Below are 1,318 nucleotides of genomic sequence, written 5' to 3'. Positions count from 1 at the left end.
AAATCCTGTTTTTAGTGGGAATGAAGACAGGTTCTTTTTTTTTTCTTTTTTTCTTTTTTAATAAAAAATGGTTGCCTAATAGTCACTGCAAATGAAAGCGAGGCTGTACTAAGTAAAAATAACTGTTTTCTTTTGCTTCTAGCAGAAATACCGTAGACTGAATAAGGTGCGTAGTATAGAGAAGATGTTGGGGCTGTTCTGGGAGGATGGGAGCTAGTTACTTTGGGGCAGGGTGTGGAAATGGGAGGGGGGAATAAAAAGTCTTGATACCCTTCAGAAAATAAACTCAATTCTAAGATCAGTAAAGAGGCTATTAAATATGCTTATGTAGCTTATAACTGAGATATTTTCTGATTGTTTATTTTTATTTGTTTGCTTTCTAACATTACTTTTCCAGGGTGCCTGAATATTTTAGCTAGTTCAACTTTTTCTGGAATGATACCCTACTGCAATGTGGGAGGGCCTGTACACTTGAATTAAGAACAAACCTTGTCCGAGTTGCATGTATCTGGTAGCGTATGGTTATTTTGTACTGAAGTACGGTGTGTAAAGTCCGTCTGGAAGGAATGTCGCAACTGTCTCACCGCTCTTGGACTTTGGATAGAATGTAACTCGGGTTGCTCAGCTGCCTACGTAATAAGCTCTTGTAGTTTACAAAAGTAGCTTGGCCAGGAATGTACTTAAAAGCTATTAAGTTTCTAGAAAATGTTTCACAGAGAAAGTTGATGAGGCCCCAGTTCTCTGTAAGCTTTCCTGTTTCAGAAGGCGGTCTAGGGTTAGACTGCCTGGGGGACAGAGCGGTCTCATCTTACAGGTTTAGCTGCAGATCAGCGTAGGTGTGGTGCCAGGTGTTTTGTGGAGCCAGGTGTTTTGTGGACACTTGCTGGTGTTCATGGAGGTATGGTGCACGGGAGGACTCCACCTGAAAACAGCACCTTTAAAGAGAAATACTGCAACTCCAAAAGGCTGATTATTCAAAACTCCTGCCATATGAAAGTTAAGTTTATAGCGAACTCAGAATAAAGGCAGTGTGTATCTGTAGCAGGGTTGTCAAAAGGTCTTGGGATTTCTGCAAAGACTAGGTTTTTACAGGAATCCCCGGGGGGGTGCTAGTTGCCATTTTTACTTCCTCTCTTATGAGAGCGGTACAGTTAGACTGCGTTGAGTGTTTGGGGTTTTAGATAGGACGTAGGAACCACTAGTTCGATTTTGATGGCGAGAAAGGGTGAGCAGAGGGAACCAGATGCTCCCCCGCAATGCCGGCCTCTGCCGGCCTCTCCCTGCTCTCCTGGGCCGCCCTTGCCGGCCCGAGCGCTGC

The 1,318-nt window shown here is 43.8% G+C and overlaps 1 protein-coding gene across 6 annotated transcripts in view; it reads left to right on the top strand.

The window, feature by feature from the left end:
* Positions 1–1,318, top strand: part of HNRNPA3 (heterogeneous nuclear ribonucleoprotein A3) — a 14,435-nt gene that overhangs the window by 453 nt on the left and 12,664 nt on the right. For 4 of the 6 annotated variants that reach the window (XR_663964.1, XR_663965.1, XM_009332487.1 and 1 more), the window contains exon 2: positions 143–166. The exons of the other annotated variants lie outside the window; for them this stretch is intronic. Coding sequence is in view for 2 of the 4 variants with exons in the window: in XM_009332487.1 (XP_009330762.1) it covers positions 143–166 (24 nt within the window). In the remaining 2 variants the exon portion in view is untranslated. The remainder of the gene's footprint in view (positions 1–142; positions 167–1,318) is intronic. 6 annotated transcript variants of the gene reach the window in all.

This window comes from Pygoscelis adeliae, unplaced genomic scaffold (genome assembly GCF_000699105.1).
Source record: "Pygoscelis adeliae isolate BGI_AS28 unplaced genomic scaffold, ASM69910v1 Scaffold160, whole genome shotgun sequence".
Taxonomy (NCBI): Eukaryota; Metazoa; Chordata; class Aves; order Sphenisciformes; family Spheniscidae; genus Pygoscelis; species Pygoscelis adeliae.
The sequence above is the reverse complement of the archived record's forward strand: the minus strand, read 5'-3'. Positions and strand labels throughout refer to the sequence as shown.